General features: G+C 41.3%; 2 protein-coding genes across 5 annotated transcripts in view; both read right to left on the bottom strand.

The window, feature by feature from the left end:
* Window positions 1-187: 187 nt before the first annotated feature.
* On the bottom strand, window positions 188-4,616 carry si:ch211-63p21.8 (kelch-like protein 33). Its single transcript, XM_042069203.1, has 4 exons — window positions 3,691-4,616; window positions 2,401-3,349; window positions 2,002-2,172; window positions 188-1,420 (listed from the first exon to the last, which is right to left on the bottom strand). Exons 1-4 carry the CDS (start codon window positions 4,478-4,480, stop codon window positions 901-903), a joined length of 2,430 nt encoding a protein of 809 aa, XP_041925137.1. The 5' UTR covers window positions 4,481-4,616; the 3' UTR covers window positions 188-900.
* Window positions 4,617-10,973: 6,357 nt separating this feature from the next.
* Window positions 10,974-16,653, bottom strand: part of LOC121689398 (solute carrier family 12 member 3-like) — a 76,679-nt gene continuing 70,999 nt past the window's right edge. For all 4 annotated transcript variants that reach the window (XM_042069173.1, XM_042069176.1, XM_042069174.1 and 1 more), the window contains 12 exons: window positions 16,277-16,376; window positions 15,805-15,916; window positions 15,474-15,605; window positions 15,074-15,180; window positions 14,748-14,830; window positions 14,228-14,299; window positions 14,026-14,139; window positions 13,803-13,914; window positions 13,579-13,665; window positions 13,301-13,427; window positions 13,092-13,159; window positions 10,974-12,581 (listed from right to left, as the gene is read on the bottom strand). In XM_042069173.1, coding sequence (XP_041925107.1) covers window positions 12,443-12,581; window positions 13,092-13,159; window positions 13,301-13,427; window positions 13,579-13,665; window positions 13,803-13,914; window positions 14,026-14,139; window positions 14,228-14,299; window positions 14,748-14,830; window positions 15,074-15,180; window positions 15,474-15,605; window positions 15,805-15,916; window positions 16,277-16,376 — 1,253 coding nt within the window. In that variant the 3' untranslated portion in view covers window positions 10,974-12,442. The remainder of the gene's footprint in view (window positions 12,582-13,091; window positions 13,160-13,300; window positions 13,428-13,578; window positions 13,666-13,802; window positions 13,915-14,025; window positions 14,140-14,227; window positions 14,300-14,747; window positions 14,831-15,073; window positions 15,181-15,473; window positions 15,606-15,804; window positions 15,917-16,276; window positions 16,377-16,653) is intronic.

Genomic DNA, 16,653 nt, shown 5'->3' with positions numbered 1-16,653 from the left:
GATAAAAGTATTTTATCTCATTTTACGGACATTTGGGAAAGTCCGAGATTGCATAGTTACTCAGTGACTAGTTCATTTGCTAATATCAAAGGTCAAGGTATATAGGTCAGGAGTATCCAGAATTGCTTATATTGTTTTCTAAGAAGTATATACTGTATTGTTTATACAGAATACATGGAGACATGTAAAACATGACTGTTTGTTTATTTATCATTTGTATTTATAATTTAGTTACTATGTCATCTTCGACATACTGTATCTAAAATATTCCAATCTCTATGAAAACTGTAAAGTGTGACTTTAACCAGAAATACACATCTAATTGAGAAAGTCAGCATTTCATATGCATACAAAAAGTATCCTGTCATCAAGCAAGTTACATTTCACATTCACACTCACATATGACAAATAACAAAAAATAAATTGAACTGGATTTTTTTTAAAAATCAGTTGCTTGAATTAAATGAGAACAATCATGAAAGCGTAGCGTGTTACAAACTTCCCTATATGCCTTACATGTGAATTGGGTCATTTTACATCATGACTTTATTATCTAGCAACAACGTGGCATCCACATCTGTTCTTAAAAAAATGTTTTATTTAGTCATGTATTAAATCTCTAGTCAGCTTTAAAACCCACAACATTCTCTAAAGCAACACAATGTAGGTATTTTACTTTCATAATCATTTTGATGCTACACTGACTTGGCTGGTATTGCACATGTAATGTTGCAGTAGGGGCGTGATCCTTTTAGTCCATTTTACACAATTTGGGTATCCCCTCAGTGCTAAATGGGTACCTGCAAATTGATAAAACAGGGAATTTCTACATTGTGTTTCTTTTAAGTGACGATATGCCATAAAGTAGGCTAAACAAAATCTTCTCATGGCCTGACCTTCTCATTTTCGCAGTTCGGTGGGTAAGCGGAACACGCAGGCTCGTATGTCTGTGTTGGGGCCAGGCATTATGCCCACGTTCAGCCAGCGCGCGGTGGTCAGGTCGTACCGGTGCACCAATCTGGAATCACTGTAGTCCTCCTGGCAGTACCCGCCCAGGATGTAGAGCCTTTCCTCCAAAATGGCCGACGCTGCACCAACGTGGGGGATGGGCAGGGGCGCAATGGTGCACCAGGAGTCTGCGGAGGGGTCGTACACCTCGCACGACAGGTGGTTGGCGTAGAACTTCCGGAAGTTGCACACTCCCCCGGCTATGTAGAAACGGCCACCCAGGCACTCCATGCAGTGCAGGGCACGGTCGTGGGCCATGTCGGACAGGTAGAGTGTGCCCTTCTCTGGGTGGTAAAGGCACATGGACACCAAGCACTTGTAGTCGCAGTTCAGGCCTCCTGAGATGAAGATCTCGCCCTCCCACACGACAGCTGCATGGCCACTGAGAGCCTGGTCAAGAGGTCGGGCAAAACTAAAGAAAACGCAGAAAATCAGAGAAATGCATTCAGTTTGCTTGTCCAGACTGTGGGGTGTTGGGCGTGTTACGTTGTGCTGTGCTTGTGTGACCTGATAAAATGCTTTAACATTTTCATGTGTGCATTTCATTACAAACGTAATGCAATCACTGCAGGTTTGTATCATGGCGTTCTACTGGGAATGTAGGGAAATTTGACTTTTTTTTGTCAATTAACCTGCCTGAAACTGATCTTTGTTTTCATAGAGAAATCTGTTATATAAGAATACAGTTTAACACTAGAACCGAACCTCCAACTTTGGCTATGACAGATGGACAGAATCACATGTCCAGATGAATGCACAAACAGAGCAACATATATTCATATATGTACTGTACATATATGCATATTAAATATCCATATAACGTACATGCATACATTTATGCAGTTAAGTGACTCTTAGCTTGCTGGCTAACTGGGTGATTCCAGTGTCTATTGCTCCAGTAGTATGCATTGACGGCGCAAGCACATCTGTTGAGGCAGTGGTGTATGCACAGTACAACTCTTTATCTGCCTGAGTTAAACCTGATGACTTTACCTCCAGGAATTACTGTCTGGACAGTAGACCTCCACACTGTCCAGGTTTGTGTTGATGTCTTTGTCTCCTCCAATAGCGTAGAGGCGGTTCTCTCTGACCACTGCTGTGAAATTGCTCCTCGGCTCATGCATATCTGCTATCTTTTGCCATGTGTTCTGCAGTGGGTCATAGCTGCAAGGGAAGAAAATGAGGGTCAACAGAGTTTTTTTTTTAGTTTGAGGAAATGCTTACGCACATGTATTTCACATTATTGAACAGCAACTTATATATTTTAAAATACTATAGAATATGTCTAGGAGGACAGATAAACAATCTAGAAAACACAAAGATTATTACATTACATTACATTACATACAAGATATCATAAAGACAGGATCTGGAAGAAGATTTGGCTCTCACCAGAATCCTGATTTCATGGTGTCATTCTTTGCATAAAAATGACACCCACCGATGACGTAGAGCTTTCCCGTGAGTACAGCTGCTCCGTGTCGAAAGTGGGGCTGCTCAGGAATCTCCCCTAGCATCCTCCACTCGATGTCCTTTACGAGGCCAATTCTGTTCCGCAAGGCGTTGGCGAACCACAGCTGCCTGCTGGGAATCCGCATGCCCATGTCCTGATCGAGCTGGTCCCCACCAATCAGCACCAGCGTGTCCTTGGGACGGCGCACCCGGAAGCAATCGTCCAAGGTGGAGATCCCGAAGCCAAAGTCCTTAAACGCCGTCCTGTAGAGCTCGACCTCGCCCTCCGTGCTGCACTCCATGCTCAGGTTGATGTCCCGCACCTCTCGGAACTCCCTGAAGGTCATGAGAGGAAAGCGCACGCCCGTCATCAGCTTCGGGGCCTGAGGAAGCCTTTCGGCGAGGTCGGCCTCCAGCCAGGACACGACCGCCCGGAACACCGTCAACTCAGAGGGAGCGCACAGGCCATCACAGCGCAGGTATTCCAGAAGCTTCTCTGCGGAAAGGTCTTGGAACTTGGGCACGGTCGACACCTCCAGAAAGTGTCTAAGAATATAGTCGTCGGCTAGTTCAAGTAAGTCTTCCATGCCGTAGGCTTCGGCGAACGACGCCACGTCAAGACACGAATCAGCATTGATTTCCCGCTCGAGGAAGTCGAGACACAGAGTGAGGGCGGGCTGGATCTGGAACTGGAGGGCCGAGCAGACCAGATCAAAAATGCAGTCCCAGGTGAGCTCCAAAGTCCCACTGTAGGAGCAGTGCAGGAAGGCCTCCAGCTCCTCATCACCAAGGCACAGCAAAGAGACAGAGCGCTCCTGAGACTCCCGCATGCCACTTGCAAACATGCCCCGGAAGTAGTCACTGCTGGCCGCCAGAATCACACGATGGGCTATAGGGAGTGGAGAGAGGATAGTTAAGAGGATGGAATATCAGAAAAAGGCTGGCTAAAGCTATAATAGGCACATATATATCATCCCCCAACCTTCATGAGACTTTTGTCTGATTTTTTCCTGTTGATTTGTGTGTCATTTAAGAAATTAATATAATTTAAATGCCATTTAAGAAATCATAATTATCATCACTTCATTAAATCACCAAAGGTCAATGATTTTGATGATAAACACCATTTTATAATATAAACGTGTTGCTATGTTTTTTTACATCATGTCCATTTCTTTTTTTCTGTAATTATAAAGAAACATTTTTAGGTGAGCATTTGAGTCGCCATACCCGTGAATTCTTTCTCCTCAGCCTGCAGCACAATATCACAGCCCACATTCTCAGTCCACAGCTGTTTGATGGCCTGTAGACTAATGTCCAGCTGTTCTGAAGCAGACATTCTCTTCTTCTTCTCCTCTCCTTCCTTATCTCCATGGTCCTTTTGTTCTTCCCTTTCTTCCTCTTCAAAAAGGTCCAGAACTCTCGGCACCCCCAGTGCATGAGACGCAATCTGGACCTGAGTAGCCATGTCTCTGCTAAGAGACGTTAAGGCTCCTGTGTAGGCGAATTCCAACACTGCATCAAGGCCCAGACGGGTCACCTCAGGGCCTAAGTTGACCTGCATCTCCCTGCTAGAGTCTCCAACTTGCTCCTTCAGTTTCTGCTGGACCAGGAAGCTCACCGCAGCTACGACAGGGGAGTGGGCACGGAGACTCTGCCCATCCTGTGTGCTTAGAGTCAGGTCAGTAAGCAGCGAGCAGTGCCTGAATTTCTCCAGGGTCTGAAACACTTGCTTTGTGTAGGTGGCACTGTGGTATATCTGTTTAATTCCTCCACAGCCTGTCCTATCCTTAATCCCTGCAGCTTTGTCCTCTGGGATGCGGTATTTGCCTGTGCATTCTTGCCACACACTGTGTTTCACACCCATTCTGTTGTCATTGTAGGCCTTGATCCACTGGAGCCTTCTGTTCTCCTCTTCTATCTTCTCCCCTCCCTCCTCAATCACCCTCTTCCTCTTCTCTTTGTCTCTCCTCCAGCGTTCCTCCCATTCCATGGGAAGGTATCGTCTAGTGAACTCCATTGTTCCTCTATAGATCAGATGCTTTTACCTTTTTTTTGTTTCTGCCGGTCAAACTGATCTCTGCCTGCCGCAGATCTCTGCCACACACACACACACACACACACACACTCCTCAAGACACACACAAACAAACTCATATGTCAGACCCAGAAACTCATGGTATAAACAGACTATTTATAGCCTCTGGGTCAAGGCTTGAGATTTGATATGCAGAGGGCTTCCCTTGCCAAGCTTGTGACTCTAGGACTATTTTATTTTGAAGTACAGTGTAGGGCAGATGTAAATTTGTTTTTTAAACAATTTTTCAAGCAGGTCTTGAAACACATTTCTAAAAGTAACACTAGCTTCTCAGCTATTGTTAACAACAACATATTGAAAAGAGAATATATATATTGTTGTATTAATTACAATTTATTTATTAATTCAGTTTCTTTTCTCAGTGACCCTCAGTTCTCTAGTGAGTCACAATTACCATGCAATGTGTCCTGTGACAACCCTTATCTAGCTTTTCCACCTGTTGCTTTTGAGTGGTTATTGGCTTCAAAAACAGAGCATGAGTAATTGAGATACAGTAGGAAGAAACATAATGAACAGAAAATGTAGAAATGACATGACAGCTACTTATGAACTTTGAAATACATTTGTGTATTGTGTGCATGTGACTTGTGTTTTAGGCCTGTAGTTTGACTCCCAAGACGCTGTCAATGTCACATTTAGTCTTACACAAGCTGTGACCAGTGGTGACAATCTAAAGAGTCTGAAGACACAAATCTAATTTTTCCTATTCTACCTCTCAGCGATGGTAAAGCTGTGCACATGTGACAGCTGTGCTACCAGTGTATTAGTGAATCAAACAAAATCAGCATCTGACGATGCAATCGTTCACACACCAATCAGGCATGCAAATGTTTAAGGCGGGGGAAATAAGTATGATTTTTTTCTTTCAGTAAGTATACTTCCAGTGAGGTTATTCACATTCAAATAGCCTCACTGGAAGTATACTTACTGAAAAGATTGTTGATGCATCCAATACTTATTTCCCCCGCTGTATGACATGTTTGGTAAATATAGGATGATAGCCATGGCCTGTTATGGAAGCTGGCTGCAAAATTAATTGTATACATTGATGTGAAATTTTTAAATAATTATTTAGCAATTATATGACGCAGAATATTTTTTTAAAAATGCAGTAGGTTACAGGTCTTATTGCTGTTAGTGCTCTTTGAAGTACAGGATTGCTAACTACTGTGAACCACCAGCTTTGTATTCCATTTCACAAAAAAATAGTGTGGTTATGCCCCCTGCTTTCCACAACCCAACTCCAATCCCTGTCGGTGCTCCTCCACTCCGGCACTGTCTCCTAACTCTAAACTTCCCATGGCTTTTATCTGCCTGACACTGGCGGACACACACCAACTTCCTCTTCATTGGAACGGAACAAAAAAACTTCCCTAAAGATAAGCACAACTTGCACATGGTGATTGCAATCATCCTGGTTTACAAAACAGTGAGGACACAATGTTAAAAACAGTGTTGGTAGACATTGTCATACTGATGTTGCCATGGTGATACCTGCCCATAGATTTGCTTTGCTCTATAGATGTACTTGACTTTTTTCCCTGCTGATTAACAATAGTTTTTGTCATTCCGATTAAACTATTCCTAATGGAAATCTCAGCCATCATGTTTATCCAGGTGACTTGATTTGTTGATCTGAATAATTATGTAAAATGAACAGTATAGTACAGTTTCAAGTCATACAGTGGGACTTTGCTTTGTCTGATTAACTTTTCTACAGTCTATAAAGGTTTTAGGGACCCTGTCTCCCCCCTCAGGCTAATAAAGTATGAAAACACAAGTGATGAAACCTGTGGGCCAATCAGTTAATGTCACATGCTTCCAGTTATGCATTTCAAATATTCTCCCAGCTGCACTTTTGTCACACCCACAGGGCATAGGTTCAGAATCAAGGCTTATGAAAGGTGTGTGATTTATTTGAAATAGAATCAGATTGAACCACACCCATGTTCATTTTGGCTGTTACGAAAACATGAACGTCAAAGATGGTCTGCAACCTATCTGCATTTTGGGATGTTGGTGGTAATGACATGAAGAACACACCAAATAATGTGAAGTAGGCCTAGCGGTTCAGAAAAGCAACACTGCAGTATGCTTTTCAGGTAGTTTTTAGGTAGCTCAAGCCCCCTAATCTCATCTCAGCCCCCCCCCCCCCCCCTGAAAAATAAAGTTGTTATCATTGTGATTTTGTGAAATCGTTTAGTGCTCAAACCTTATTACTTTTGCAAACCTGATTTTCGGAAAATCAAAGATCTGATCCCAGAATCGCCCCTGCTCTACACACTTTTGCCCTCTGCCTTCGAGCGGATCTGTGATCTCCGGTACATGAAGGTGGCACACTTTGATTTTTGCTACCCCAGAGCTAACTTGCAATGCAACTTGCCATTAAGTTAGTTCGCAGGTTTTTCTACAACATGCGACAACATGGGCCAACATTACTATTATACTAGAGCCCATTATTAGACATTCTCTGTTTATAGTGAGTAACTGCGAACGTTTACTGGAATCCACACATTTTGGAACTCCCCTACACATCAAATCAAATGGATTTGAGACTGTCACATTGGATCTAAGAGTTGTTTTAAATTGAATAGGGCCATTAATGTTTTGAAATAAGTTTAATTATTATTTTGTACATAAAATAACTAGGGGGGCAGGGTTGTTTTTTAAGGGGGTGAAGCCCCCTCGTGACGGCAGGCCCTGGTAAGTCATATGTTTGAACAGTTTAATTCTCAAAAAGAATTTCAAGTTTTTGCCTGAAATTGCACTGTGCCTATTTACAAGGGAATTGTTCCCACCTCTTCTGGGGCCTACCATCAAATGTTGGACCTCTATAGAAAGCTGAGAATCTCTAGTTTTCGTAGGAAACAGTCACAATAAATGTGTGATGTACACACAAAGAGTTACAGAGGCTAGAATATAGTTTTTTCTTTCTGCCGGATTACAAGCATCTCTGAACTGACCACATTTCAGCCCTCTAGGTCTCTTGATATCCCTTAGAAACACAACTGAGCCCTAGCACCAGGTCTTGTGAAGTTGTGTGCAAAAGTAGATCAATATAGATAAAAAAAATATATGAGTGCTTTAGACTATTATTTGCCAAGGTATGACCATGCGTTTTGTAAAATGCCTATGGATACTCCCCATAGGACTTTTTGTTATCCAAAATGCATACTGACAATCAAATGCTTACTGCACATGAACCCCTTTGTGTAGAAGCATAATCCTGGTCTCAAATGAAAGGTAACACTTTGAGGTTTTATGCTTGTATTTGGATTATACTTCAGGGGTTCTGATATGGAATGACTACACTAAATATGGAATGATTACAAAAATGTCTCTATTTTTGCATTTACTTTGTTGGTTCAATGAGTGTGTATAAGATAGACTATACATCTGTACAACTAATATTGGATAACACAACATGAAGATTCAATTTCTATGGATTCTTGTGAATATTTCAGTGAATATTTCAGTACCCAATATGTTGTGCTGCAGGGGGCAGCCGTGGCCCACTGGTTAGCACTCTGGACTTGTAACTGGAGGGTTGCCGGTTCGAGCCCCGACCAGAGGGCCGCGGCTGAAGTGCTCTTGAGCAACTCACTGCTCCCTGAGCACCGCCGTTGAAGCAGGCAGCTCACTGCGCCGGGATTAGTGTGTGCTTCTGTTCACTGTGTGCTGTTTGTGTTTCACTAATTCACCGATTGGGTTAAATGCAGAGACCACATTTCCCTCACGGGATCAAAAAAGTATATATACTTATACTTATACTTAGCTACACTGCAGCCAGAAGTCAGGGTAGCACCAAAAACGGGAGGGGGGCATTTTGGATCAAATTTAATTGAGACATAATAAGATTCATCTGAGAATGTAAAGCACTATACAGATTGTACATGAAAAAAGTTGTCATTTTTGGATTCCCAAAGCTTTGAAATGGTGTATAACATTACTATGCTACATAGCAATATGGTGCATACAATTGATTTAGAATGTTGGGGGGAGGTGGGTAACCGTCCCGCCGGCGGGACACTGAAAGTTATGTGGTAAGGAGGCCTAGAATATAGGGTACAAAGTTTTTTGCATCAAAACGATTCTTGATTTTGCCCTGGATATAAAATGAGTAGGCTAGTAGCCTACATTAATTCAATACGGAGCCCTGGAGGGGTCATTGCAAGATTTTTTTTTGTATTTTGAGAATGTGCGGTCATCTGACCAAATAAATGTTGTTTTTGTCAGGATCTGTCCTGGGGCCTGTTGCACAAAAGCAGAATTAAGACATCCGGGATAAGTTACTGAGCTGCGCTCAATGAATCCAAAACAAGAGCGCACAGGCTTAATTGGTTGCACAACGAGCAAGCCAGGATGAGCAGACACGGATTCATCAAGCCAGGTGAAACCTATCCTGGATAAGTGCGCGCTCACGGCTCCCTCAAATAGACCCGCCACCGATCACAGATTCACCATGGCAACTAGAGTGGCTTCATTGCTTCTTCTACGGTGTGAAGTAGGTAGCGATAGCCTTTTCACAACAGCAACAAACAGCAACACCTCTGTTTAGGAGAATATTGCAACTAGTGCCGCGACCACCACGCGCAAAATAGTTAGGCACTCCCGTGACGTCACATTGTCGCATGACAGGTCAGGAATGGCGATATGTAAAAGTTAATTAATGATCACAAACGTTTAAATAATGACAGTGGGTCTAGTTATATGTGATAACAATGTGTAGTGGGCAGTGGAATAACTGTTGGTGTCCGTTTGTGGTGACTGCTGACTGAGATAAGGGATGAGATTAAATAGATCCTGGAAGCTCCACAGAATAAATCGCCATGGTGATTTATACTATAACATATCCTGCTGCCCCCTCTCCCGCTTTTGTGCAACTGGATCATGGATAAATTGAGCCAGGATAACCAAGATATCCCGGCTTAATCCCTTATCCTAGTTTTGTGCAATAGGCCCCAGGACTGTTGACTTTGTGCCACCCTGGTGGCCATTCTGTGTATTTTCTGTCATGTGCCATGTGTTTACCTGTCTGCTGTCATGTGTCTTTGTCTCTACCCATTCCCTTATATGGTCTGCACTTCCTGTCTTGTCAGTTTCCCTCCTTTTCTGTTCACACCTGTTCCCCGTTATTGTCTTGTTGGTCTCGTCCAGTCCTCTGTCTTTCTGTTAATTAGTCTGTGTATTTCTGCCCCCCTGTTCCTAGGTCCTTTGTCGGATCGTATCTATTATCCTGTCTTTAAGTAGTTTGTAAATTTGTTAGTTAATAAAGTGTGGTTTTCCATGATTTTGCCTGCAAAATAGTTATGCGCTTGGGTCCTCCTGCACATTCCTGACAGTTTCACTCAATTATGATCTCACTTTACTAGATAGTGCATAGAATGTACTATATTATGCACTCATTTTAGTGTGTTCATTTGACACAACTAAGTAAACGGGCCCACAGTTTTGTAAAATCAAAATTCATTTTTTTTTTAATATAGGCTACACACATACAGCCTATATCAATACTGCCGCCTCCCTATCTACTAACTGAAATGTATGACGGTGTACTGAAGTGTATAGCCCCCCCCCCTTCCTTATTTTCATATCAGAAAGTTGGCAACCCTATTCCTAATGTCACGTTTTAATGCAAACCTAACAGCATCATATTAAATAGGTAGTCCGTTTTATTTATAATAGCCTATAATAATAATGTTTATGTTACGTGAAAGCCTAAAAAGTTAGCACCATCGAGGTCCACTACACATAGAGCCCAGCCTCGATCTGCATGCTGCAGCAAGGGGCTTCTGCGAAAGACGAGGTAGCACAGTCGAAAGTGGCAGTCTATGAACATGGAGGCGACATATTCCTATTATGCCCAGGGCGCAGAATTGCCTGACTACAACAGTAATGACATGAAGAAGACTTGTTGGTATCACTTTCTGAGCGACAACCAATGACAACCTATCGGAATCCATCAAATTTTAGCCATTACATTCATCAATGGGGGGCACCCGTGGCCTACTGGTTAGCGCTTCGAACTTGTAACTGGAGGGTTGCCGGTTCGAATCCCGACCAGTAGGCAGGGCTGAAGTGCCCTTGAACAAGGCACCTAACTCCTCACTGCTCCTTGAGCGCCGCTTGCAGGCAGCTCACTGCACCGGAATTAGTGTGTGTTCACTGTGTGCTTGGAATTTAAGAGCCAGTTTCAATTCAATTCTGGAAGATGTACACTTCTAATTTATTCAGTACATTGTCTGTGGATATACACTATTTGTTTGTATTATATGTTGCACAGTATACAAGTGATACATGTTCTGTTATAGTAGAAATGTTTATTACCAAATCCACATATTTTTGCAGTTGACATACAAGATTAATAGGTTAGATTAGTGTAGCCTAAAAAACATCAGTCAATAAAAGCAACACAGTACCAGTTCAAACCAGTTTTTTTAATATCTGTTGATTTTGTCTGTGACAGACAGTACCTATGTGCAAATATTAAACAAATCAGAAGTAATGTATCACCATATGGAGCAAAATCATTCCATGGATTACAGCCTACAGTAAAAGATGTAAAGAAAGACCATATCAGATTCAGGTGGAAGTGCACTTGTACATAGATAAATATCACACTGACCCCTACTGTAGTCTACTAAATACTACACAGTATGCATATTTTTCTACTTACAAATAAAACTGACAGAGCAGTTTAAAAATCAAGACAAACCCTTAGAAATCATTATTGTCCATCACAATGAATTATCACAATGATGATCCTCCTCGTCCTTAATTAGCAACTAACAACTTAATTTTGTAAGACATAAAGTGACAACGTGACATAATTTTTTATATCATCTGTAAGACAAAGTGATGGTGTCAAATTTCTACAAAGTAATTAATTCATTAATTTAAAATATATAATGCAAAATAAGTGATATAAGCATAAATCCCTGCTTAAAGTGACTGACCTAAATCAACAATGGTCCAGCCAATTGGTGCTAATAGTCTAGAAAAAATAGTGAAATGGAGATCTCCTGAGTGCACTGAATGTGTATAGTATAGTAATATAAAGACACCTGCGTCTCGAAGGTCCAGTCACTGGTCAATCAGTATTCCTGGCTATAATTCCACCATGAAGACAAACACTCTAAACAACTCAAAGCAAAGGTTATTGAAAAGCATAAGTAAGGGGATGGATACCAAAAAAATATCAAGTCTCTGAACTTCCCCTGGAGTTCAGTGAAATCCATAATTAAGGAATGTAAGGATTATAGCAAATGTGCAGGCCGTCACCACAAACTCTTATCAAATCTCCACTTAAATTCTCCCAAAGACATGTTGCTTATGTATTTTACTTTCCATCTAGCTAAAAGCCACCTCCATCATATGCTACAATGTTGCTATGTTCTGAACGACTGTATTTTACAGCTCGGATGCAACACGACCTTTAAACTTCACAACGAGTTTGGCGAATTAATATACAAATGTGATACGGCCAAAAAAATATATCTACTTCATAGGTGTTAAATAACATAATGTTAATGGTCATTCTAAATTACGTAGGACAATGGGAAATTCAACCAAGCAGTGGAATAATTTATGTTATGAACTCTCTTCCCCTTCTATTCTTCCCCATTCCATAAGAAATGCATACAATCAGGCAAGAGGGCAACTGCATGCAGTATTACATTGTTGTGCTTTTCAACTGGTATAATAACTGGGATGAAATAAATACTTTATCATAAATATTGTCTACATGTTTAATTTTGTAGCACCCTTAGTTCCATAAATAATTTGGCTTATCTTTGGCGATCTGAGATCTAATTACAATTCTTATCTATCAGTTCTAGCAGGCAGTGAGGTCCAAAGAGATGCAAACGTGTGTATGTGGTGGTTTTCACTGGCAGTCGAAGGTGAGCACATTCTGCTGGTTGCCTCGTATGAGCACAACTGGGCAGTGAAGGCCGCATGTCAGAGCATCCAGCCAGGCCATATAAAGAGAGCTGGGACAGTCACTCTGAGGAACAGGCATACTCCTGAAGCACACACACACACACACACACACACACACACACACACACACACACACACACACACATAGACACAAACAAAAAAATCACTTTACATCTTACAACTTCATATCACATAACTTGACATAACACCCCCTCACACACACACACCTTCCAAACAACTCACATTTGACTTGTCATACTAGAACAGTAATTCTATCTTTACATGGATGACGTTTTGGTCGACATAGTTATGACTTCCAAAACACTACACTTACTCTCCTTCAACTGTTTCTCAGGTGTGACAAGAAAGCAATAAAACAATGACAAAAAGTCATATCACACTCATCAATCCCTTCACATGTATAGTTACACTGTTTTTTGTATATATCAGAGTACATTACGCAAGATAGCTACCTACAATGCCACTCCTCTAAGGTGTGTTTTTTAGGTTGGAGAGTGTTGTCCCTGTCCTTATCTCTGGTGACCCAGTTGTACTGATAAACAGACTGTTAGAGTGCTGTGATCCATACTCACACAATGACCAAAGCAGCCTGTCTGGAATTCCTACAGATGATCTCATTCAGATGCACCTTCCTCTCAGACTGAGAGAGAGAGAGAGAGAGAGAGAGAGAGAGAGAGTTTCTTTAGTTGAAGGTGAATTTGAATCAACAACACAGACAGACAGACAGACACACACACACACACACACACACACACACACACACAAACACACACACACACACCTTCATCCTCAGTGATTCCAGTACTTCGTCAGACACCCGCCAGGGACTCTCTGGCTGAACAATGTCATTCCCATGCTCTCCACTTTTGAGCCTGAAGGGGGCGATGGATTTCTCAAATCTCTCCAGACTGCAAGGGAACCCAGAGAGTTTTATCTTTCCATTTTTCTGTTCATCTTATTTTCATTATAACAAGTCACACGCAGTTTCTACAGATAAACAACGCCTAACCCCTCCAGCCAAAATGTACAGTACTGGAATGTTATTGAAACCAGACAAACTTTTTGGCCATGGGTTGATGTTCGCTGTCTGTTATGACGATGACATCATCGACATCCAGGCGAAAACGTTGAAGCAAAAACACCATCCTATTACAGATGGAGATAAATGATGATTAAAAAGTTTGTTATGTTTTCAGAGTTTTCTCTATTTCAATGAAGTCACAGTACAAAAAAGGAAGAGGCTGGCTGGCTAGAGAATCATACAATTTCCTGCTCAAACTCACTCTTTGCGATCTTCCTCAATGGTCTGTTGTTGCCCAACTAAAAAGACGCGGACCTTACTGTGCCGCCAACGCTTTCTTCTGGTCAACAGGTACGGAATTAACAGAGTCAGACCTGGAAAGACAGACAGACAGAAAAACCGACAGAGACATACTTGTAAGGAGGCTTCAGTTCACAGAAAATAAAAATCTAAATGTTTGTATCCACACGTTCATCCATAGTCACCTCCATCATCAGATATCCAGTACACGTCTATGGTCTTCTTTCCTTGTTTGGTCTGGAAGACTGTAGAGATTTCACAGCTGGGAATGTGATGGTCTGGCTGGCAATTGCCAAGATCTGGGCACAGACAAGATCAGGTAATGGTCAGCAGTGATGGTGTTAATCCGTTATTGTATTGGCTTGTACTGTATATGCTCAGACGTACCTGAGTTATCCCCTGTGGAGTCATTGTTGGATTGTTGCTCAGGAGATTTATCTTGTTTAAAGGCAGCATTATCTGAAGTACACAGAACATATCTCATGTGTGAATATGTAATGATATACGTAATGTATATGTAATGATCAGTGATTACATTTAGTAGCGATTAAAGCGATCATGTTGATAGCAACACTTGTAAAGTTATTTACAATCTGTTTTGGATTTTTGTTATGGGAATTTTGTGTTGGATACTGTAATTACAGTGTTTCAGTCATAGGTTATTGATGTAAGAGTGAATGCTCATTTATCCACCATCACGCCATGAATTCCTGCACCCCAACATCAAGTTTTCCATGACCTGACATTGAGAATGGTGTTCCTTTATTAATTCAAAAAAATTCTTTCAAGGGATGAAACCTGGGCACGAAATAACTCAACCTTGATCTGTCATTACAAACATACTGTACATTTGCATGAAATAATAATTTTAAAAATCACTTAATTAACAAACTGGAGCAATCCTCACCTGCACAGAACATGTCATTGGTCATGTTAAGGCCGTCCATCATTCTCAGAATGCATATACCATAGTTTGCGTCAAATGTATCACTAGACCAATCAAGGGTACAAAGTTAATATTACACGAGAGAGATAAAAAAAAGAATACAGTGTTGATCAGGGTATAGATTATATATAAAGGGTGTTTTAGGATATTCATGTTTAGACTTGTAATGCGTAATTACTTGACATACATATCGAATGTAAAATCAAACACAAATTACACACGCACACACACATACACACGAGTGAGATGTGAAACAAAGGCAATCTACTGGAACTATCTGTACTCACTGGATGGTATTCACATAGTCCTCCATGCTGTAGGGGGAACACCCTCTCCAGTTTGTCTTAAATCCCATTACCAGAAGGTTGGGCTTCAATTTCCCCAGACCTGTAGACTTTGGCGAAAAAGTAATATGGACAAAATTGTGTTATAGACGTTACAATATAGTTCCAAGCATTTATCATCATGTGTTTTTAATTTCAATCAAAACAACGAGACCTCAGCTTCTGGTCTTTATTACAGATGCAGAACCCAACATCTTTTCACAGCAATAAACACAAATACACCCAACCATGGTTGATTCCATGGATATTTTTATGTATTTACTAATTTAAAACTATAAATTATCCAGAAGTAAGGGCAAGAATAGAGTTGCGGTCCGGCACCAAAACAGCTTTTTTTATTAACCTGCATAAGTGTCTTTGTTCCTTCTCTCAGACTGTCTCCATTCAGCACAGTGTAGAAGGAACGAACCTTTCGGAGGTTAAGCCACTTTACAATATTATCAGTACTGCGCTGAGTAGGCGCTGTCTTATCCTCCTTAGAGACAGACGAGAAGACAAGGACAGAGAGAAGGAGGGACACAGAGAGAGAGAGAGAGAGAAAGAACATGTTTTAATGAAATCATATAGTGGAGGTCTAAATGTAACAGAGGGGCTAAAGGTATGCCAATATCATTGTTGATAGTTCTTCTCATAAGTGCGATAACCACTGCTATAAGGGTAGATTTTGAGAGTACCATAAGGATGTCTGCACAGATCATCAGACTGATATTCTTAGTGAAGGAGCCCACAAAGTCCACCAATGCTGGACGAACAACTGGCGGCCCTGTCAGAACCAAACACTGGGGCCTAAGAGAAGAAACGGGATAACCAAAAGTTACTTGTGTGTCGGAGGGAGAGAGCAGTCACTCCATCCGGCCTTAAACCCAGGTCTTTGAGGCACGTAACCTACAGTACAGCTTGACCGCAAAGTCAAAGAACCAGGTTCATTAGTATGGCAGTCAGAGCACATAATCAACCATAGTGACGGGAGTTTGTCACACAGCTAGTTCAATATGTTTACCATTGCTGTTGTCTTTTTGTCCATGTCAATCATCAATATTTAGCAAGATGTAGATGGCAGTGATACACTGATGTTGAAGGATGCAGTTAGGATTTGTGCATTAAGCTTTAGTGAAGACTTCTACTAATTGCTTTTGCAAAGCTCACCTGTAGTTCTTGACATGGTCTTCCACCGCTGACAGAGAGACTGAGTAGGACAAAGCCATGTTGTAGGTGCTAGCCTGCACAGAGGAGCCCCAATTCACCTCTGCAGAAATAAACAAGGAACATCTGGAAAATGTTACTATATTACACTCACACATTTTGTTTAATAATCATTTCTACTTTCAAAAGTAGTCAAATGAAATCAAATTATTCAGAAAATCTCCCCTGGATGTATAATACTGAAAAGTCCACAAACATATAGTTGCTTATACAACCCCATAACAGAAAAAGTTGGGATGTTGAATAAAAACAGAATGTAACAATCTGCAAATCTAGTTGCAAAAAGGACACAGACAACATATCAAATAGACAGGGCAAAA

This window comes from Alosa sapidissima, chromosome 18 (genome assembly GCF_018492685.1).
Source record: "Alosa sapidissima isolate fAloSap1 chromosome 18, fAloSap1.pri, whole genome shotgun sequence".
Classification (NCBI taxonomy): Eukaryota; Metazoa; Chordata; class Actinopteri; order Clupeiformes; family Clupeidae; genus Alosa; species Alosa sapidissima.
Note: the sequence above shows the minus strand (reverse complement) of the source record. Positions and strands in the feature narration are given on the sequence as shown.